Source organism: Aythya ferina (assembly GCF_964211825.1).
Source record: "Aythya ferina genome assembly, chromosome: 1".
NCBI lineage: Eukaryota > Metazoa > Chordata > Aves > Anseriformes > Anatidae > Aythya > Aythya ferina.
The window spans coordinates 75,141,357-75,165,013 of NC_140296.1; the positions used below are offsets into that span (position 1 = coordinate 75,141,357).

A 23,657-nucleotide genomic window follows, 5' to 3' on the forward strand; every position below is an offset into this window, starting at 1 on the left:
AAACTTCATTACAGGAAAGTTGCAATTATATTGAGAATTATAACCCAGGCAATTTAGAGTCCGTGTTAAATTTAAAAATATCCAAACATATTAAGGTATTGAGAAGCAATTTGGGCATCCAAGCAATCTTAACTGTGCCCTGTAGTGACTTCACATGCAAAGTATATGGCCATAAAACTTGCTCCTCAGGAAAAGAGTAATTAGATTAATATACCAGTGTAATATAGTAATTAGATTAATATATCAGTGAACTGATCTGCCCCATGTAATAGTGTGAGCAACAAAATCAATATTTGCTTTGACATGCTAGTTCTGACAGTTTATACCTATCAACTCTAGTGTGCCAGCAGACCATTGCTTTTGTGACTAATCTTCTGACTTTGGCTATTTGTATGGGAATGGCAATCAAGAAGCAATTAGGTTGTAACAGCAGACAGACAGAAAAGCAAAGGACCACCATGCTATGGTTGCTCCACATTATTCTTGCAGTTCCACTTCTTTCTGTGAGCAAACCTCTTTTAGCCACTCATTCAGCTCAGCACTTGATTTGTCATACAGGCTTCCTTTGTTTCAGTAATATGGTAAGTAGCAATTTAAGTCCTGTACAGCAGTAACCTATGCGCACAAGTATATTATAGTTTAAAGAATCGTGAATTTGAAGAACTGAGTCATCTACTTTTTCTGGTTCTTAATACATTATCTAACTAAAACTCATAAACTATTATGCATGTTTTAATTGGTTATTTATCTTATGATGAAGGTCCCCTTGTCAGCAGCACTTGTACTTCTCTGTAGCCTTTCTATAATTTATATATATATGTAGTTATGCGTATAACAAATACAGCATACAGCATAAAACATATATTTTATCCATGTAAGTTTATTATAGCTATTATCTATATAACCTTTGCAAGTTCTTCAGAGCTCAGGCAATGGATTTCCTGACTGACATTGTTCTCCTTGCTAGTTATTTCCATCATATTGCTGACTATATGATTTCTTAACATACATATGATATTGATATTTTTCAATCCTTCCTAGAATTTTTTTACAGTGTATGCACTGTTATACTTACTTTTCTTTGGTCTGTTTTTTGGAAAGCTGATAATGTATTTGTTCTTCCTTAGTCTAGTATATGTGTATTACTATTTTCTTTTGCTCCTAGGTAGATTGAAAGATAGCAAATGCTCAAAATGATACTGAAGAAGAACATACGCAATTACATGTGTTGGCTCTAGAGAAAACAAACACAAATTTAGTTGCTCACCCTAATTGTAAATGGGCAGGTCAGCTCACTGTATGTTAACTCCAATTACTATTTCCCATGAGCAAGTGTGTGTACATATTTTAAACCTATCTGAATACTCTCTAGACATTGCAATGTATCTGAAAGTCAAATGGCTGCTAATTATTTAATTTTAAGTTCAATGTGGTTGTCACTCATGTCTCTTCAACATGCCCTTTAATAGATGACCGGTTGCACCAACAATACAAATCAGAAAATGCCAGAAACCTGTTTTTAACATCGTAGATACTAGCAAGACAAAAATACCACATTATGTTACAGAATCTCTAACAAATTCAGATAGTTGATCGCAATTAGTAAGTGCAATAATTTAAAATCCTAATGAAGTCTAAGTTCTGGAAAAAAACATTTACATTATACGTTTATAATTGAAAACTATGGTGAAGATATTATTGATCAATTTTCATGCAGATTTACTTTTTTCCTATCATAGATTGCATAGCCATAATATTCAAAAGTTTGTGATGCCAGTTAATATTTTTTTTATTTACTTCTTAGCTATTCTGTCTCAGTGCTTGAAACACTGTTACAAAACTTATGTAGATTTATTTTCATCTACTCTAGTGGACTGTCTTTTAGAGTTTTTCTATGCATCACTAGATGTTAAGATTAGGCAGTTGGCAGGTTGTACTAAATTTAGAGTTCTGAAATCAACCAAATTTTTACAAACTACAGCGTTTGCCTTGTTCGGGAAAAGCCAAGTAGTTTGCTTTCACAGCTGCTGCGAATCATTGTACCTTCACTGGTACACAGGTATAAGGTATGTAGTAGTCTACTGGGTTAAAATGTGTATACTTTGTGATGAAATTTGAGGATGATTTCACATCTAGCAAAAAAAATGTTGTTCAGAAAGATCATACTTGTCCATCATATTAAAGGTTAATGTAGAATTTACTGTGAACAATTAGAATGGAGCACTGTCATGTTCCCACATAGTTTACAGTATTGAGTCATACTGGAAATATCCCTTTGATTTGACAACCACAGGCCAGCAATCCTGACCTTCACCTGCTGCTCTGCTGCAGTGGTCTTGGATGGATATTAGCGCTCAGGAAATCAAACAGAAGGAATTTCCAAAGGAGTTTTTCCTTTACCCAAGACATTTTCAGTGAAGCAAATACTTAGAGCAAAATAGCAGGAAAAAGTTAAGAACTTGTATGTGAAGGGAGACTTCTGATTAGATGTTATTTGTTCTTTCATCCACTTGAAAGCTGTTTTTTTACAGCTCAAGCCTGAACTAAATCTTTGAGTCATGTAAAATCTCCTCACCCTAAATAAGAAGAATCTAGTACTATACAATGCAGAGGAGTCAAGATCAGTTAAGTATACATTAAAGAATGTCATATATCAGATGCATGTAATCTTTCTGGCTACTCAGTAAATTGAAAAGACTGCGTGATTTACGTTATGATAAAAATTGCTTGGTAGGTTTGGGTAAGTGAGCCTGAGATCTTTTGAAACTGAAGTTCCCTGTGTTTGAAGTGTGTAAAAGATAGTGGCAATACATTTTTGAAAGAGCTGTTTACTGAAGTGGTTCAGGAGAGAGAAGCTGTTAATGTCAAATTTCTCTCCTACCGACTAGCTGATATTGTCATTCCGTTTTCAAGGTCACTGTAAAAGTAGTCTGTTATAATTCTTCTCAAGGAGTTCTGGCAGGAGATAAATAACTGCCTGTGATCTTTTATAGGATATTAATAGGTAAGACTTCTCCACCTGGCAGCAAGCTGTCAATCAAAACTTATCAATTTGAGTTGCAAAGAAGAGAATGATTTAGTGCCTTTCTATATCAATCATTGATTAGATACCTCTTTATGAAACTTTGATCTTTGTATGAGTTCCATAAAAATAATAATAATAATAAAAATTATCTCTTGAAAATAGCATTTGATACTCTCCTTTAGCAATACCGATATGAAGTATGTATTATCTCTGTGACATTAGAACAAGACAGTTTCCATGAAAAGTGAATTGTGCGTGTACTATTATGAGTACAAAGTATATTTTTATGGTATTTTACCCTAGGATTATGCATTACTCTCAATTCAGTGAACTGTGTTTAAGGAGAAAGCTGAAGATAATCTCATGCAGTAACAAATGCATGGTTGTAAAAAAATAAATTAGCTGCCTTGCAGAAATGTTCTTTAATAAAAGGTCACTGTTATATTTATATATACATTAAATATTAAATTTATAAGTATACATCTTTTTGACTTGAAATGCTGACATTTTTAGTCTTTTTAATTGACTCAGAATTCTCCTGTATTATTTGTTGCTACAGTGGTGAAAGGTTTCCATGTATATCAAGTAGCAACAAATACAATCTCTTGTTAATCTTTTATGAAAAATATTTGCTTTTCTTTATTTTTATGAATCTGTGCTTTATAGTTGTTCATGTTTACCAATACAGGTATATGGACATATACGTGTATCCTGTATGAAAATACAGGATATATGGACAAGTATATGAAGGGAATTCAAATATTCTTTTTTTTTTTCCCCTATTTTTCACATGAAAAATATTCTATTTATTCTGTGATTGCTTGGTCTTTTTTATTTTTGAGAAGTAAAAACTTTTTACGGAAAATAAAAAAATTCAAGTCAGAAATACAGCTATCAAGTGAGTAATCGGGATAAAATTTTCCTGTTTTGTTCACTGCTGCCTCACTGTGCCAGTAAAAAAAAAAAAAACAACAAAGTTTTAACCATGCAACTTGCACAAAAATATATCCAACCAATGTGAGGAAAAATGGATCATAAATGTACAATATTAATCCTACTTAATTTTTCTTGGGAGTCAAGTATTGATGTCATGTCAATCTCTTTTATTAAAAAACTGTTTTCAGGTTCTTGATGGCTATAAGTTTGATTTTATTTTTTATTTTTTTTTACTTTAAAGAAACAGTTTGCACGTGCATATCTGTATTGTTCTTCCATTCGTTTAAAAGCTGTATGAATCAACTGCATGAGGAAATATATAGTTTCTCTTTGATGTTGACATGAATAACATGTATTATCCACCACAAAGGTGGCAAGGGAAAATATGGTCAATAAAATCAAAAGTACTCCGTAATTAGCTGTTTGCCTTAAGGTGAGATCCAGACAAGTTTTCTGGATAGTGCTTTTGTCATTCAACTGAAATTTACAGTATGTGTGATGTACTACAAATGCCGTTAGAGCATATAGCAGTAAATTCGGCTAGTACTGCACAATTTTAAGTAAAGTTCTATAAATAATGCATAAGGAAATGTTCTTATTTGAGCTTTGCTTTCACAGCCTGCTGGAACTGATCATAAATATCATGTTGACAGATCACATGAACAGCAAAATTTACAGAGAGTCTATTTATTGCACTTGTTTTTTTTGTCTCAGTTCAAGAAGTAGGCTGAAAACAATGCAGACCATTCATTACTGTGAGAGGAAAATATTTCTTTATATTAGTGTGCATTTTAAGATTATTTATGCCTTGATAAAGCATATACAAATGTGACATACTTGTAGTGTTATGTGCCAATTGTATGCATGCAAACACCACAGTAAATGACAAAAGAAGATTTTGTCATAAATCTTAGTGTGAGGACTAAGAGAGAAAAGGAGAATAAGTGCTAATATACTTGGTTTGGCACAGTCAGTAATACTATGGTGTGCTTAGCCCTGGTCCTCATAACAGGGACCAATAATATGGTCCTCATAATTAGTTGATCACCTTTCTTATGACCTTGTGAGGGAAGTAATTATATTTCACACATATAGGTATATGTTTTTGAATAGCAATTGTGTTAGGGCTTTTAAATATGTACTTCTAAAATGAATAGAGATGCTTGTAGCCAGAACCTGCTAGGTTCCTGGCTTTAAGTAAGTCCTCTTTCAACATATATAGCAAACTAATTGGTTAAATTTTACTGTTTATTTTTGCTTTCAGTTCAGTGTGCACTTAAGAGCGTGCACACACATTTTGTGTGTGTGTGTGCGTGCATGTGCATGTGTGTAATCAAGATTACCGTATGATTAGCTATTTTATCCTATGTTTTATTCCTTTTCCTCTTTTGAGCTCTAGGGCTGAAAAGTTTCTGCTTAGAAATTTTTATTATAAAATACACTAGAAATATTTTTGTTATTTGCTTTTATCATTGTTTTGTTTTTCTGCAGGAACACTGATGTGCCATTTCTTCTTGTCCTGTCTTATCTTCATGTCCATACAGCTCTATATGCTTCAGACATGTTTAGAGGAAAAAGCAAGCATGGTTTATATGGAGATGCAGTGGAGGAAATGGACTGGAGTGTAGGTATGTTGCATGTGCTTCTAACATTAATGAAGATAATTCATTCATGTCCACCAAACACAGACTTTTGCAATTTGGATGTCTGTAACATATGTGACATACTTGTCCCTTATACTTGGGGGAAAGAAACAGTCATTTAGGAATCACAATAATCTGACCTCTTGTGGTATCTACTATGTGATCAAAAGTGTCCTAAAAATGCCTACTCTTTTTTTTGACAATAAAGGTAGTCCTCATGCACATAAGAGATATATATGTATACACACCTTAACTGTGGACATTTAAAGTAGAGTGAGTTGAGTCCAACCCATGAGCTTCTGGGGGACTGCTGGCCTCTGCAGTCCTCCTGTGATGCATAAAAGGAAGGGCTTTCAGTGTGGGGGACTGAGTAGAAAAAAAAAATTTGTATGTCTGATTTTGTATAGAGAAAGTAGATTTAATTCAAGTTGTATTACACACTGAATACTAATAACAAAATATTCTCAAATTAAATGACTGCAATATTCACTATTAACAACTATTTGACTATTTAACTATTTAACTACTATATTTAACTATTAACAAAAGCTCATTATTTTTGGCAAGTTCTCTCAATCTGTGAAATCACTCAGGTGAGGTTCACTTATCTTCATGGAGAACAGTAAAAATAATGTTCTCTTTGAGACTTGGGAGCAGTCAATCGTTACATCTTTCAGCAGGCTTCCGTTATCTTTAGACATATCAAAATGAATCACAGAATCACAGAATTGTCTAGGTTGGAAGAGACCACAAGATCATCGAGTCCAGCCTCGAGTCCAGACCTAACACTTAACAAGTCCTCCACTAAACCATATCACTAAGTTCAACATCTAAACGTCTTTTAAAGACCTCCAGGGGTGGTGACTCCACCACTTCCCTGGGCAGCCCATTCCAATGCCTAACAACCCTCTCGGTAAAGAAGTTCTTCCTAATATCCAACCTAAAACACCCCTGGTGCAACTTTAGCCCATTCCCCCTCATCCTGTCTCCAGGCACATGGGAGAATAGACCAACCCCCACCTCACTATAGCCTTCTTTAATGTACTTATAGAGAGCAAGTTGTTTTCCAGTTGTGAAAACAACTAACACTTCATATTTTAAAATAATTGTTTTGGCAAAAAGCAGTACTGGGAGCCAAAGAGCAGCTTACATTCCTCCTTCCCACATAGCCCAAGTTCATTCTGTTCTTAGTACAACCCAATGCAAAGTGGCTATCTTCAGAAATTCAGCATTGACACATACATATTTTTAAACTATGCAAGCATCTGTGGTAAAACCTTGTGTATATTTCTTTGCATTAAGAGTTCCAGCTGCAGAACAAGAGTTCTCATTTACAGGAGACAAAAGACAGCACGGTACATTTGGTGATTTGTAATGTATTTAGTGCAGTGTTTGGAAAAATGAACAAATGGGGAAAAGCCTTGTGAAAAACTGTGACACATAAAAGGAAGAGCTTTCAATGTGGGGGACTGAGTAGAAAAAAAAAATCTTTTCTATGTCTGATTTTGTATAGAGGAAGTAGATTTAATTCAAGTTGTATTACACACTGAATCTTTATCACTTCTTTCAGTGGCCACCAGCATTTAGTAAGTCCAGTGCTTGCGCTGGATAAATGTATGCAAGTGTCCTGGCATTTCTGTTTGCACCTGCACCGGGGTAAACCAGCAAGCATTATCTTTTCACTGTCTAGGTTTAATTTTTCTATTTCTTTTTCTTTTCCAAGGTAGTAAGAGTGCTCCAGATTAATTGATTATTTACTGCTGTCATTGGGTTTTGCTGCCTCCTTCAGGAAAGTAGCTCTGGGGTTTAAACAAGTTGGAAACCAAGGCAGCCGCCATGCTGCTCTTTGAGAATATCTAATGATGCAGAGGTAGTAACAGATTGCAAGTCACTTCTCTGTTCCAGAATGACCACAGGCTTTTAGGAGATGTGTCAAACAAAATGTCAAACACCAGGACACCAACGTATTAAAAAAAGCATGGGATAAATCAGAGATAAAAATCTAGTAGCAATAGCGTAAGAATTTTGAACATGCTCAATAGAGGAGAAACATGAGTTTCTTTAAGTGTTGTCCTTTATAATTCATTACAGGAGCATCAGGGCCAGTGGGGCTAGTTTAATCAGGAAACAGACCCTCAGCTGTCATAAACTAGTGTACAAATATCAAATTTTGTCTCAGCTGAGGGTCTCGTTACTTGGTGTGGCTTATGTCTTGTAAGACTCCTCTGTTGACAGATTGCATATTGGCTCCAGGAGGGAGAAAATGTGTTTAGTTTCTCTGTTACTTTCTCCTCCATTATTAAGATGATGCAAGACAGTAATGTCTGACATTTCCAAAGCAGACTGAAGGAATAATATAGCCTTTTCTTTTTTTTTTTCATTTGAAGGGAGCACTTATTTCCATTAACCTCCACTGAAAATTCCAGTCTTAATGAATCAACCATGTCAGACAAAGTAGATTTATTCACTGTACTACTGATGCCAGTAACCAGTGTTTTCTTGGAGTGCCTCTTAAAATGTTACTAGGAAAGTCAAACAAAATCACCTGGAAAAGCTGAAGAAGTAAAAACTATAAGCTTTCTACAAAGAAAGATTTTATCATCTGTTGAACAGAAATGAACAGAAATATTTATGTATAGAGAAATGTCATTTGCAAAAGGAACAGGAAAAAAATATCCCAGATATAACAATATGTTATAAAATTCTTGCATTAAAGGCAACAAATCATAATAAGAAGAAAATGAATGTATGGAAAACTGCACTATAGTATAATGTCAAAAGTATTTGCACTTCCCAGGAAAAAAAAAAAAAAAAAAGGCAAAAAAAACACCAACCTCAATTCAATTCTAAAAGAAACTTCCAATATATGATCTGTTGAGTGGCAAATATCAATCCTTTGAGGATGACTAAAATGAACAAAAAAAAAAAGAGAGAGAGAGAACAACAGAGCAAAAGTTATGATTGTCAGATACCAGTGAAGAAAAAGTTATATTAAATTGGACCATGAAATTAAGTAGCCACCATTAAACAGTGTCCCTGATTTGAGAGATCAACTAGAATCCAAAAGAAGGCTTTAGCTGCCATTTAGGAGAGGAAAAGCAACATCTTTTCTAAAAGGAAGACAGAGTAGTCCACTTGGATTGAGAATCCTAAATAAAAGACAATTCTCCCTTTTTATTTGTTTATTTATTTAAAATAAATTATCTAATTGGACACCAATTAATCTCCATGCTAGAAGGAGAAAAAAAAAATAAAAAATGAATAAAATACTCCATTGAATGTTTCATGGTTTTGACTAGTTAAACCAGTATTGAAGGGTATAATTACAGTCCATGTCAAAAATACTAAACACAAAAGCATCTGAATAAGCTTTGAGACTACATATTTCTACTGCTTTTGCATACTGATATGTGTTTAACAGAATGCAATGTTTAAAGCATTCACAGTTATAATGTCACTGCATGTGACATGCCTAGAGAGTTATTCTCTGGCTAATAACATTAATTTTGTTTTAATGTAGGCTAAGCACCTTATTAATGCTATTAATTATAATTCATATGAGAGCAGATGAAATAATCTTGCAGTCTAAAATGGAAAAAGAAATGATGAATGAATGAATTGAATATTATCCTTTTCTTCCTTCCTCCCTTCCTTCATTCCTTCGTTCCTGATTAAGTATAGGAAGAGAAATTGATATTTTCAGAAATTATTTTCTGCTGTAAATTGCATTACACTAATTTAATCCAAAACAGATCACTGCAAAGAGTTATGGAGCCCCCTGTAGACTTGCATACAAGCTGTGTGAAGACACACTAATTCAACACCATTTTTGGAAAAGGTTGTTTATTATTTTGTTAACCGTAGTAAGACTACTAACCAGCTCTTAACCCTTTGTGGAACAATCACAGCTGAATGGTTCAAGTGTAAAAACATCCCAGAAGTTGTAGTCTGGCTAACACTGGGTATCTTTATTATGAGAACGCCCTGCAAGCTGGAAAAACGTAACTGCCTCTCTGCCATGGCCTTTTGTTGTGTATTAAGATCAAGTTATATCAAGAAAATGTTACCATCTGATGTTAGTTAATTTGAAGAAAAAGAGTATGAATAAATCCCAATGTATCTTACTCTTATTTCAAAATGGTTTTTGAAATATCTCTATAGAGTAATTCCATAGCTCCCCAATACAAGAGAGAGATAGAGCTACTGGAGAAAGTCCAGCAAAGGGCCACAAAGATGATTACAGGAGTGGTGCAACTCTCCTGTGAGGTAAGAGTGAGGGAGCTGGGACTGTTCAGCTTGTAGAAGAGGAGGCTCAGGGGGGATCTCATCAATGTCTTTAAATACCTGAAGGGAGAGTGCAAGGTATATGGAGCCACTCTTTTCAGTGATGCCCAGTGACACGACAGGAGGCAACGAGCACTGGAATACAGGAGGTTCCCACTGAACATCAGAAAACAGTTTCAGTGTGTAGGTGATGGAGCTGGAAGAGGTTGCAGAGAGAAGTTTTGCATGTTCTCAGAGATACTCAGAAGCCACCTGGATGTGGTCCTGCGCAACCAGCTCTAGGTGATCCAGTCTAAGTGGGGTGTTGGATCAGATGACCTTCAGACATCCCTTCCAGCCTCAGCCATTCTGTGATTCTGTGAGATGTTCAAGAGAAGGAAAGAAATACATCATTTAAAATCAATGCATATTTTGAAACTGAATTAAAAATAACTTTTAAAAGTCAGTCTATAAGAACCAAGGAACTTTTCAATAAAAATAAAGCAAGAATACAACAGAAGCAAGATATGACATTTTATTATAGTGATGACAGATTTTGAGGATGCTAATGATATCTTAAATAGGCTTTCCTTGCCTAAATAACAGTGTTTTCTTGCTATGTTTAATGTTGGACAAGGAAAAAAATAAGCTGTGAAATCTAGAATGGAAATTGTAACCTCTAGCTCTTCTAAATGAAATCAGGAAAATTTTACAATCTCGCTACATTGCAATAACCAGAGTTATTCAGAGTTGAATTTCTGCTGGTATAATTCATAGAAACATCAGTCTTCAGAAATTTTCATTACTGTAGGCTTTATGTAAGGTGAACCATAGCATGCTGATTATCCCCAATAGAATAAATTTAAATAAAGATGTCAGAAAACTGTTAGGAAAAAAGAAACAGATTGAAGAGTAATCTCACATTTGGATTATATTGCCAGTCCATTTCAGAGCTGAACAAAGTAAATATTTTGATAAATATTTGGATAAATACAAAGCAGGGATTTCAAAAATAAATAATATTTTTAAAAAATTGCAGATGAGGAAGCAATGATCTACATTCTATGTGCTTTTTCTTTAAAGTATGTTTTGCTTTTTGTGGAAATTGGTAAAATAATATTGCATTAAATATTTCTCTTTTGTCTCAGATTTTATAGTGTTGTATATAATCTGACTTCCTGTTTAAAAAAAGACTTCAATAATACATTTAGTTTCTTTTCCACTAACTCACCAAATTTCTTTGATTTAAACTTATAACCTAGAAAGATGTCTATACTTCATTTGCACGTACAGAGGAAGGATACTGTGCCATTGCTTCCCATGATAGCTCGTTTGTTTCTTTCTTTCTGTTTTCTTTTTATCACAGAAAATAGTGATGGCAAATATAGGAGCCACATGGGACTCACTTGGTAGCAGAGATGACCATGAATATTTTAAACTGTTGTTTTTTCTTCTAGTTGTCTGGGAGTCTTCATGCCATTTTTCTCAGAGGGCTGTTCAAGCCAGTCTAAGCACTCACCATTTTCAAAGCATCTTTTTAAATGCCTGAGCTTGATCCTCAGAAAAACTCCACTGACTTAGTTTCATTCAAACAAGTCATTGATATAACCCAAGGTAAATCACTCAGAAGGCAAAAGCAGTTCTGTGGAATTTAGTTACCTGTTTTCTTGGCTAAATAAGGAGTGTGGAGGTCTTAACCCTAACATCTGGATCATTGTGCTAGATGATTGTTTTGATTGTTCTTTCACTGAGAGCACTATGCCTAATTTTTAAACTAATAGTACTCATGTCATTAAAACATTGGATATCTGAATAACTTTTACCAGAGGAACATGAATTACTTGCCAAAGCATTTGTGATACTCTGCAACGGAACTATGTGGGGTAATATGTGGCCTATAATAAAGTACAACAAGACTATAGTCTATAATAAAGACAACAAAAAGTAAAGTATACTTTATTGAGAAAGGTCAGCTAGGTTACAGTCGAGTAGGACTAACTGAAGGTCAGACCACTTTTCACACTGTTTCACCTTGATTCACCTGTTATCATAATAAGAATTGGTTATAAATGTGTATCTTCACACAAAACTTTCAAAGAGAAAGGGAGGAGCAAAAGCCCAAACAAGTAAACTCCAGATCTTTGTAGAAACATCTAATTTACTGTTTTAGTAATTACATTTCACAGTGCTGCAAAACAGATTATATCAATATATATGCAGGATTAGCCTGTGACTCTTAATTTCTGCAGTGCCTAAAAACTAATATGATAAAAACTAAATGCTTATGTCTTTTATCTGATTAATGTGTCTGTGTTTAAATAGTTAATACACAATTTATGTGGATTGATCATTGACTCTACTATTGATTTCTGTTAAACTCTGGAGTGAAATAAATCAAGGGTCTAAGTGGTAACCATTCCAATCTAGTATAAGCAATTTTTATTGACTCCAGTGTTTTCTCAGACCCCATTGATTTAGTAATAGATGAAAAAAACATTTCCAGAAAAAATTTGAAAGCTACTTTGGAAAACTGTAAAGTATTTCGGAGACAGAAAACTGAAATATGCCCACAACAAATTTAGTAAAATACAGTCTAAATTTTACAGCCAAAGAATTTTTGAGATGCTGAAACATGTTACACTTTCTTAGTTTTTATATGCCTTCATAATAGCGTGTGGTGTATCTTCAATTTCTTAGTAAAAGCATTTTCATTCTCATTTTAAAATAGTTATTTTAGGCTTAAAACCTAGCAGCTCTTACACTTGACTTATTTTTTTAATTACAAACTAATTAAAATATCAATTGTAATATTTATTTCAAGTTATTTTGCACTGAAATTTTATTCCTAGATGTTTTTTTTTACTATGCTTTCCTATATTGAGCAGTAACTTTTATCCTCCTGGGAAATAAGCATAGTATTGGCAAGCTTCAGCTGAAATCTATGTCTCTTTTACAGAAAATTGTTAATGTCCCTTACTGTGAGTTCACACAGCTTTATTTTGCTATAAAATGTGTGTTTTCAGCTCCTATTTAGAAAAGTTGTGTTGCTACTCACTTAGTATCAATCCAGAAACATATGCTAAATCTGACAAATCTAAATTAAGCTAAAAAAAGGTAAACAAAAATGAAAGGATAAATAAATAAATAAATTCCTGTTGTGTTGGGAAAACAATGAAGGAAATATCCATATTTTTTCCAGAAAAAATATATTGTACCAGAGATTGTTGCAGAGATAAGCCTAATTTGTCATTGCTTTTCACCTGTTGTAGTCATTCATAACAGTGCAAAGTCAATAATTTAAAAGATAATCAACACAGAATGATACCACAGTATTACAGACGGTGGATAATCACACTTAGATTGTTTTATACAGCTATGATGAATGTGACATTATCTTAGCTGAGCCTGAAAACCTGGAAGTGATGCCTGGGGCAGATGGCATGTTCCTTGACCTTGCTTTCCTGAATTGATACTGGTATATGCCACAAGTCACAAGGTTTATTTTTAAGTTGTTTTGGTTATCATGAAAGATGTTCAGCCAGCAACTTTAGAAATAAGGTATGAAGCCAATTCAGGTACTTTATGAGCAGAACGTTCTCCCACCCTGTTCTTCCATCCTGCTATTACCCTAACATTAAAAGACTGTTTTTTCAGCTAATATAGTAGTTAAGTTCTTGAAGCATATTCAGTCTTTAGATCAGATCTGGGAAAATTGTCAATAAGGGTGCAGATTAAAAGACATTTGTAATTCTGCCTTTTATGATGTGGATGCTTTCCAGTTATGATCTGGGCTAAAACCCAAACTCATTTCATATGTCACTAAGCAGTAATGACTTTCAGTCACTACTGAACAGGACTGAATTTAAGAGGTGAGTAAGTGATGAAAGGCTCACATTTCCACTATGATAAGCTTCCTGAGCTATCTAATCCTCCTTAAGTACAGTTTCCTGTTTCTATATTACATCTTTGTACACAGCAAAGCTCCTTGGAACATTATTTACAGGATTACAAAGCACATCTTAAGCACCCATTCCTATAGCATTTTTAATCAGTCAAGTTTAAATAATGTCTTAGTAATGCATACCCCATGATGGAAAACTTCAGTGTGTGTGATGCAGCTTGTGGTAGTAGCACTGTGTTGTTCAAAATTTGCTGCTAACAGCTGAACAGATTTCATTTGCATCTGATATCACTCAAGTTAATTTATCAGCACAAAATGTGTTAATGTATTATTCGTGTAATGTATTTTACTTTACAAAAATATAACTGTATCATTTTCAGGATTTTAAAGTTTTTCTATTAGTTTTGAACCTCTGAAAATTGGGCCTAATAGAAAACGAGTGAGATGACATTTCATGTTATGATCAAAATGCTCTAATTAGAAAAAAAAAAAAAATATATATATATATATAGCTCTTGAGATAGGCAAATTTCTATTGGTAAGAGAAAGCTCAAAGCTTATTTCAGGTAACCTAGGGAGAAGAGAATCCCATACTATGAGGATATGAAATTCTGTAGTAAAAGGAGCTACCAAACTTTTGTATAACCTTTCACCTTAAAGTTTAAGTGCATGTATAAATGGTATGGGTTTTTTGCTCCTTGCTTTATGTGGGTGGGGAAAGTCATTATAAGTAGGATTAAGAACAGAGTAAAGTTTTAAGCAAAAACTAACCTGTAGGAATATAGCAGCTTCTATGAATATAGGAAAATAGCAACTTGATGAAGGTTGCTCATAAAAAGGCAGTGCTGAAGAGAAGTGAGAAATGAGGAAATTGAATGGGGCTAACTTTAGCCAAATTGTAGATATTCTCCAAAATACAGACTAGGAACACAGTTTAATGGAAGATAATAAAGATTTTGTTGATAATTTGACTGCATAACAACCCTTTTAGCATCATTACTTGAAGCTGCTAAGAGGAATTACCTTTGCCCTGTCCCAGAGAAACACCACAGGAGTATACCAAGTCAGTCATCCAGAGCATGGGATCGGAATGGCAGAGATGGACATTATTTACAGCTCTCTTTGCCCGCTTTGGAGAATGTGTCCCTCTTGTGAACCTGAAACCTTCAGCACTGACTTATGAACATGATTTTACTATCCTTTTTCTTCAACACTTGGTACAGAAAGCAATATCTGTCTAGTTATTTATAGAGCATGTAATCACGGTTTTCATAAAGAATGCAATTGAGCTAGTAGGTGAAGGCTGTTGCTGGTATAACTTACATCTCAATGAAGGAGGCCTAAATGTGAAATAAAGGAACAGAGAAACTAAAAGCAAGAATTTTTAATCTGAGCATTTAAACCTTCCCATCCACACCCTTTCCTTGTACCTTCAGATAGTTTTTTAGTGGGTTGTCTCAATATAACTGATAGAGTCCAGGAATAACTATTAAACATTCATACAAACACAGAAAAGGCACCAAAAAAAAAAAAAATATTATAAGGCTATAATGTCCAGTACTCCAAGATAGGAAAAATCAATCCTCCCATGCTTGTGTCTTATGATACAGTTTTTAACGTATGGGTTTCATGTCATTTCTTTTCCCTTTGGAACCCTGTCTCATCATCACAGTGTACCTTCTTAATGAGCAGCTATTCAACAGTAGGTGTATTCGTTATTGTTAAATATGAATTCTCATATTTTATTTAACACACACTATTGAAGTTCTGTTTTGAAGACAGATTTCTTTGACTTCTCTCATCTTTTCTGTGGCATCACATCGCTAGACCATATAACAGATTCACAAATAAGAATTTTCACAAAGTCTTTGTAAGATAGGGAGATCTCATTAGTCTGTTCTACAGATGAAAATCTGAAGCACAAAGATGATGTTCAGATTTACCAACTGGGGAAGAGTTTTCTTGCCAGTAACCCACTAATCCAGCTCTGGATCTATAGTAAAGCATTAGGATTTACACTCAGCTGGCATAGCAGTAGGAGAGAGGAGAAAACAAGTCATTTGTCTTTCCCAGGCTTGATCCATGTTGGAGCTGGGAAAAAATTAGAATGTGCACCTTGTCTCGGGAATACAGAATTTCTTCTGGTCATGGAAAATAAGTTGTTGGTTTTTTTTAAAGGTAACTAACTATCTTCATCAAGATATAAACTACAATTACATGAACAATTTCTGTGATGATACAGAAAACGTCTTGCAGCCTTTTACCCTTTATTCATAGCTGGCTGCATCTCATTTAACTGAGAATATGATTTTTATTTTCTTTAAGAAAATAAAGACTGACCATGTGCATTTCTGTTTTAGTGGTGATGCTGATAAGCCCAGATGTTCTTTTTAAAATCATGACTGCTATCTTTTGGAGAGAGAGATGATTTTTTTTCATGCTTCTTTTGAAATGTATTAGTTATTTTGAGACCATACTGTTAACAAAGATGGGAACTCACTCTCTGTGTTACAATAATCATACAATAAGACTTCGGACAATATCAATTCTGTGTTGTAAGTTGCAATTCCAAAGGAGGGCCATAAGGATGATCAGAGGGCTGGAGTATCTCTCCTATGAAGACAGGATGAGGGAGTTGGGATTCTTCTCTAATCTCTTCAGATTAGAGAAGAGAGGTCTCTCTGGAGAGACCTTATAGCAACCTTCCAATACGTAAAGAGGGCCTACAGGACACCTGGGAAGGGACTCTTTATCAGGGAGTGTAGGGATAGGACAAAGGGGAATACCTTTAAACTAAAAAAAGATAAATTTAGAATAGCTATAAGGAAGAACTTACTTATTGTGAGGATAGTGAGGCTGGAACAGGTTGCCCAGAGAAGTGGTGAATGCCGCATTCTTGGAAGTGTTTGAGGCCAGGCTGGATGGGGCTTTGATCAACCTGATCTAGTGGGAAGTGTCCATGCTCATGGCAGGAGGTTGGAACTTCGGGCTTCAAGGTCCTTTCCAACCCAAACCATTCTGTGATTCTGTGACTATTCATTGACAGTCTGGTTCCTATTAGTCAATAGCCATGAACTTGAAATTTCTTTTCAAACTGCAGAATCACAAGACTCAAATTCCTAGTATTAATAAGCTCTTTTTGATGAGGTTAGTAGAACTGCCTTTTTATTGACTATGTTTATTTTTTTTCAATAATACATTTAACTGCTAAAACAACAACACTAAGTAATGGGCAGGCTGGTAATACTACCAAAGATCATTATTCTTTTAGAAAGAAGTTGTGTATTTTGCATTGCAGAAAATTGTGGATTTTGGGGGATGGTTTTGGTTTGGTTTGATTTATATTTTTTGTTTGTTTTTTTTCATTGCACCAGCAGATATTTAATGGAGTTTTTAAAGTTAGGGAAAGCACTAGAGTAATGATGCTGTGATTAGTGAAGGACAGGCTGCCAAGGTGATAACTTTGGTCTTCTCCAGCTTTTTCCCCCACAACTTGATTGCAAAATCATAGAACCATGCAATCATTCTGGTTGGAAAAGAACTCTAAGTTCATGTAGTCCAGTCTTAATAAAACATTTATGTTTCATTTCAGGCTTAGGAAAAAAAAAATTAAAAATGGATGTTTATTATGGTTTCTTACTTTTTTGTTGTTGATGTTGTTTTTTGCCTTTATTTTTTAATGCTATTATGATTGTGTTTTTTGTTTTGTTTTGTTTTGTTTTTGCATATTTCATTTAGTTTAGTCAAGTTTTTTGTTTGTTTGTTTTGTTTTTACTATTTTTAAAGCTTTCTTTTTGTTTTCTCTTTATTTTAGTTTAGTTCTTGTATTTTGTATGCTCGTGTTTCTCTTTTTAAACAATTCCCCCTCCCTACCCAGCAATGGAAATTTTGTGCGTGATATATCGTAATGAAAAAGCATGGCGTAGCAACCCTGAGAAAACCCAACAGTTTTTATGTTCGAGTAGTAAGCTCAATATCCAAAGGAACACCTGACCCCTAAGGGCTCAATTGTTTTCTCAAGATGATAGAAGAGAAACTCCAGGATAATCAATCCCTACCTTGGACCAGCATGAAGTCGTATTCAGCAGCTTCAGTGCATCTCACAGCTTTTTGCTACCAAAAGAGCACCCTCCAGGGAAAGCATAGCAAGGTTGAACAGAAAAAAAAGAGGAGAAGCATCTTGCTCTTGCAGCAAGCGTCCTTTCAAAAACCTGCTGGATGGACCACTTTTGTGTTATGACAATAAAAGATTTAGGTTCCTAGGTTTTAGTTTAGTGGCAGAGTTCTTTGTGTGTTAGCAATTGATTTAATTTCAATTTCTAAATCAGACTGGAATTTTAAAACGAAGCAGGCAAGCAAGGAATAATACAAATGTAAATGTGCGTCAATCTTAAAGAAGAGAGTGATCTAGCCCAGAAAAGCAATATGATTTTTTTTTCTTCCTGCAAAGCCAAATATAACTTAATCCCAGGTGTTTGCGATAAATGAGTAGCTTAGAGTGTCTCTCCATATTTCTAGCAAAGTAATGGAAAGTGCTATTTTTGGCAACGTGAAATGTGTAACTAAGTGTTTAGTGTATGGCTGTGTGAAAGGTTTCAAAGTTTGCCTTTCTAATCCAAAGCAGAGTTGATTTGGGCATCACCAAACAGTAGACACATCAAGCAAGTAAAAATGAATATGTTTTTTTTTTCTTTATTTATGATATGAATAAACATAATTTGTATTTGTTAAATCATCATATACTGGAACTTTCAGAATCATTTGATGTGTAATACTAAAAAGTATAATGAGCCTTTGTCATTACTTTTTTTTTTTTTTTTTTTTTTTAAGGTGAACATTTTAAAAAGTTCTGAGGCCCCTTAACTCTGAATTTTGTAAATCTGAAATTAGAGTTTCTGATGTCAGATAAGGAAATCTCTGATTGCTCATGAGTTGTGTCCATAAGAAGCCTTTAATGAAAAAAACAAACAAAAAAAAAACAAACAAAAAACAACAACCTGCAATTGGGGTTAAATAGTAAATAGCATTTCCTTTAGGAAAGAAACAAGGAATAAAATAATATAAAGTATTTTAAGAGTATCGGGGTTTTGATAAATGAGGTTTGAAAATAGAACTTTTCTTTTTATAAATGTCTTTGCATACATAATCGAGTTACTTCAGGGGTAGTCGGGAAATGGCAGTTAACAACATGTGTATGGTAGGTCTCTTAGCGTCTCTGAAGATGAGACTTCATTCCATTTTGTTAGATTCTTTTCTTTCCCTAGATGTCGAATGTGATAATGACCCATCCACTAGTATGCATACAGAAATATGGTTATGATACAGTGGTCTAAAAATGGGGTATTGACACCAAGTTCCTCTCTCCGATGTTGATATGAAAAGTCACATTGAAATAAGTAGTCAGGATAACATTTATATATTTCCATATCTACTATCCTGGTTTGGCTTCCTTTAAAGAAATTTCTACTTATGTGAGAGATGCACTTTCATCTAAGGTTAGAATCTGGCCTTTTTTGCCAGCTCCTCATAAACCACAAGCAGATAATTTATTCTTTTATTGATATTATTTATTTATTTGTGGTTTCTCTTTTCCAGTTCTCCCAATGGATTGTTAGAGGAGATCACACTGTTTCCCCCACACGCTTGGCTTCTTTTCATTACTTGGCATCTCTTGCAATGATCAGTCTCTATTGATAGTAGCTTATCAGAATATCATTATTTAAGCAGTTTTGGAAAGACTAGCCTTTAAGAAGGAGGATAAAAGCTGTAATACAATTGAGATTAAAAGGAAGATACCAGTTTGACAGTCTTTACTATTACATCTCCTTTATGAAGGTGTATTTTTTTAGATGAGCCAACAGAACATTTTTTTTTTTTTTAATTTAAATTAACCTTTCTTTTTATACATAAATATTGTTCAGTTCCATGCAACTTATGTATTAGTTATTCTTCCCCAGGAGCTGAAGAAGGAAGCTTGCTAAATACAGAGAATGAGATTAAATGAAGAATATCAGGATCTTTATGTAACAATATGTGTTTCTAGTTGGCAGATATCCAGGTCCTCCACACTGTTTTATTTTGTTTTGTTTCATTTAAAGAGTTTTTTTTAGGGACTTGGTTGGAAAACAAGAAACTGTTCACTCCAGTAAGCAAGAAGACCTGCAAAATATCCTGAAAAATATCTGTTCCTTTTAATCATGTTGAAGTAGGTCTTCTGTTTGTGTAGAATTATGTAACTGCCTTAAGTCAGTGGAACTGGGCTGATATGAAGTCAACAACCATGGTATGAAAAGGTTGTGATTGTTGAAAAAAATGTCAACACAACCTTTCAAACAAAATGTATTTACTAGGGATTTGGTTTTAATGAAAGGGAAAAAAAAAAAAAAAAGTGAAAACCTTGTAATAGAAGAAACATATATTTTCTTTAATAGCATAACCACGCTATCAGAAAGGTAGTAAACAAACAGTGCACCTTTCTAATATGTGCAAGACAGTGTTAAGTATGTTGCTAGCAACAGCTGGCAAGGAAAAAGAGGAAAGCAGAGGTGGCTGCCAGCAACTCACAGGCAGGGAGCAATTACATTCAAATGTCAAATGTCCATTAGCAGAAAATTAGAGAGAAAACCAAAGCCAAAAGTAAGGATGATGTCTGTGCAGCTGAAAGTGGGATGAAATGTCCCATCTTGAAGTCTTGACTGGGGCCAAAGTGCCCAACATTATAAAAAGACATGGTTCAGTGTAGGGTTAAATATAATACAAGTTCCTTTGTATCTACCACAACACATCCTACAGGACAAGCTGAACATCCTCAGCATGGTATCAAGAGCAGAGTGCTACTACAATGGCTTTTTTACCCAGTATAATTTTTAATAAGGCATAAAATTGGCAGGTGTCCTTAAAAAAGTCCTTCAAACATTTCTATGGAATATTATCCTAACTGTTCTTGCCAATTTAGAGCTGAGATAATCGAGCCCCATATCCCAGATTTCTCAGTCATTTTCAACTTTTGTTTGGTTCTGCTGTAGTTCATCAACCGGCAGTTGCAATAACCCCCAGGTGCTTCTCATAAAAAGTAGATGACCGATTTAAACAGGTAAAGAGAACTTTGAGGTCTGTTTCAACAGAAGATGTTGGATAATAATATCCCATTTCTTTCACAGAACATAAGCTGACTTTCTGATGTGACATTTAATTATTTCCCTTGTTCTTTATTAACCTTAGGAATACACAGTAAGGGAATAGAAAACAATCGTTTTAAGCAGGAGACACTGGTGTAATAAATATGCGACCTGGAAACATGTACACAAATGTTCTGCCCTACTGTTGTGATATTTAATTGCTGAGTCTTGCTAAGGATAATCAGTTCTAAGTACAGCTAGCTATGCTTCTCTGATACCTTTGAGGGCAGAAATCTGCTTGCTGTTGGGTACTTCTCCTGTTTCTGTATATAGCTTCCATAGGTTTGATGTTACAGGTTCAGAAAGAACTAGTCCTTTAAAAATATATACAAAAATAGGGAGGGACTGACCCTGTTCCTGCCTCTCCATCCATAGGAATAATACCATTCCCATAAGTAAAAAATAAGCTGTTTGGGACCTTCCATTGGATGGTTCCCATCTATGGCTTGGAGAGTTTACCTTGGCCATAACTCTCCTTTACCCAGATTTGCAGTTAGATTAATTTGTGCCTTGTATCTGTGTTAATATTTCAATTCATACATGGTGTTGCTATGTGAATTATCCTTCCTCACTCTGAATTCAACTTTCATATTTATCCTAAAAAGCATATCTTACTGTGATCCTGGTATACAAAGCAGAGCTCTTTCAGAAATATGTCTTGCATGCACAAAGTCTCCTATTTTTTGTAATTTTCCATTGCAAACCAAATGACACCTAGTATTTGTACAGAGAAAAGGCAAAGAAGTGGGCTTGATGATCTCAAGGCTCTCATTCCACCATGTTTTGGGGGCATTGAATGCATCTTGGCCTAAGCAGAGACCTCATGTTGTTCCAAACCAATTTAAGATGAGACTGACATAATTCTTTTTCCCAAGCCTTAGACCAGAAAAAGGCAGATTTTTTTTTTATTGTAGATATCTTTTGTATGCTACTTAATACTACTGTGAAATGTTAACAGAAGCTCTTTCCTAATAGGCTGAAATATTTTTTTCAAGAGCACTTAGATGAATTAAGGAATCGATGTCCCATTTCATAAGCCAATGAGCAGTCTTTTGAGCTAATCATCTATTATCAATGAGGGTGACCACAAAAATTATTTATCTTCCCTTCTGACAGTATCCTCAGAAATTTAAATCATTATGAATACTGTCATACTGAACATGTACACGCATGCATGCACACACACACACAAAGAGAGAGAGAGAATTATTTGGAAAAAAAAAAAAAAAAAAAAAAAAGAATCATAAAGGTTTGTGACCTTAAATTTACTTGATCTTCCCCCCTCCCAGAGTTCCTAGTGTCATCTATGGAAGAGAGATTGGAGTTTACATTCTATGGTGGAAAATTGTGTTGAGAACAGTTTTCACAGTCAGGCTTTCTTTCTTATTGGTATTAACATTGTCTGTACAGAGATTCATTCACAGGTAGTGTGGTTTAGAGATGGTGATTACACAGTAGGCTTCAAGTTTCTAGTCATACTTAGCAGGCAGTAAAGGCACCAAGTTGCCAAAATGCTGTTTGAGAAGTGAATTGGCAAATGTGCGTGGTGATGTAGGAAAAAAAAAAAAAAAAAAGATATCGTGTTGAGGGGGGGAGAGAGAAGAAGGGAAGAATCTTCTGTTTTGTGGCTGAATTAATGCACAGCTGCCTTCATGTAAGATTGGAATTCAACAACTAAAATCAGAAAGCCTGGAAATTAAAATAATTAATATTTCATGACAAATGCTAATTCGAGCTTGATAAAAATCCTGTTTGCCTTATGGTGTATGATTTCTAAGTCCAGTTCCCAAATTCTACAAAGATGAAAAAGGTTGTCTGCTGAAAGACAAAAAATGTGTAGGTTCTAATGTCAACTAATTTTATGTCAGTTCCAGTTCTGTTTGATAAAAAATATAAAAATGAAACAAAGACACTGACATATACTTTTTTTTTCTTTTTTTTTTTTTTTTTTCCAAAAAGGTGCAGAGAATTAAATGTGGTGTTAAATTACTTACCCCGTTTTAAATTCTTGATACTTTAATCTGACAAATTTTTGGCATTATGTATTTGGATTTAAGAACATACACATACACAGTTTAAAACTGACTTTGACATTAATAAAAGTTTAAACCTTTGAAAATACAGAGAAGAGTTTCTTTTATCACTCCTCAATTATTGACTCAATCACCATCAGCATTTATTGAAATAATCAAATAGTGGAAGCCTTAACTTCACCTGACAGTCTTAATTCAAAAATGAATAGTATCCTTAGGTTGTCATTGCAGATTGCCTAGGTCTTATGCAAAGAAATCTTTTCCAAAATTTGAAAGAAAACCCAGGAGACCTTGGAGCAAGGAAATAGACAGTGTCTTTTGCATTATGCATTTAAGTTGTATGTGTGAAATGGCATCTTATTCTCAGATGTGTGCAGAATAAAGATGCAAAATGCAGTTATCATAGCTGTCCTGTAAAATGTAAATGTGATAGACCCTCTTAAATTGCATGACCATCTCTCATATTTTAGCATTTTAATCAGGCTAAAAAATAAGATTTACATTAGCCTTGTGTAGAACAGATGCAAGGTCTAAAACTGAATTTCAAGCAGTGCATTTATTAGCTAATTTAAGTATTAATAACCAAATACTTATCCTTTTGACCTTTAATAATCCCCCAAACTTTATCACTAGTGTTGTGGTACCGATGTAACTACGAAACCCTTGCTATACTGCATT

The 23,657-nt window shown here is 34.4% G+C and overlaps 1 protein-coding gene across 2 annotated transcripts in view; it reads left to right on the forward strand.

Annotated features, from left to right (window-relative positions):
* The window catches only part of STS (steroid sulfatase), a gene marked incomplete at its 5' end in the record, with an annotated part of 88,818 nt that overhangs the window by 11,769 nt on the left and 53,392 nt on the right, over window positions 1–23,657 (forward strand). Inside the window, one exon of one of the 2 annotated variants that reach the window (XM_084505924.1) lies at window positions 5,453–5,589. In XM_084505924.1, the coding sequence (XP_084362050.1) occupies window positions 5,453–5,589 (137 nt within the window). The remainder of the gene's footprint in view (window positions 1–5,452; window positions 5,590–23,657) is intronic. The other variant, XM_084505925.1, reaches the window with a different exon arrangement.